The 458-nt window shown below is 50.4% G+C and overlaps 1 protein-coding gene across 1 annotated transcript in view; it reads right to left on the bottom strand.

The window, feature by feature from the left end:
• Nucleotides 1-458, bottom strand: part of EMH_0046340 (uncharacterized protein) — a gene marked incomplete at both ends in the record, with an annotated part of 8,694 nt that overhangs the window by 1,430 nt on the left and 6,806 nt on the right. Inside the window, 2 exon segments of the mRNA XM_013496156.1 lie at nucleotides 73-86; nucleotides 296-458. Coding sequence (XP_013351610.1) covers nucleotides 73-86; nucleotides 296-458 — 177 coding nt within the window.

Genomic DNA, 458 nt, shown 5'->3' with positions numbered 1-458 from the left:
TGAGCCACGAGCACCCAAAATTAAATGAGATGAAGTGGACAGCAGAGTCGATAGCAGCAAAAAGCAACGCACTAGCGCTGTCTCCTCTGAACACAAACCCTAAACCCTAAACCCTAAACCCTAAACCACGGGAGATAAAGACTGTGTGTTATACCGAGCACCTAAACCCTAAACCCTAAACCATAAACCCTAAACTATGAACACTCGTAAACCCCTCCTTTTCAGCCTCTACAATACAGCAGAAGCAATCTAGGGTTTAGGGTTTAGGGTTTAGGGTTTAGGGTTTAGGGTTTACGCACGGAGCTGAGCGTCAGATACTGAGGGCCGTCTGTGTGAGATTGTTGCTGCTACCCCTCTGGCGATGTCTGCTGCAGCTTCGTGCAGCAGCGGGAACAGCAGCCGCAGGTGTACATACACCTCATCCTGCTGCTGCTGCTGCTGCTGCTGCTGCTGCTGCT

This window comes from Eimeria mitis, genomic scaffold (genome assembly GCF_000499745.2).
Source record: "Eimeria mitis Houghton genomic scaffold, Emh_scaff1950, whole genome shotgun sequence".
NCBI classification, from domain to species: Eukaryota; Apicomplexa; class Conoidasida; order Eucoccidiorida; family Eimeriidae; genus Eimeria; species Eimeria mitis.
The sequence above is the reverse complement of the archived record's forward strand: the minus strand, read 5'-3'. Positions and strand labels throughout refer to the sequence as shown.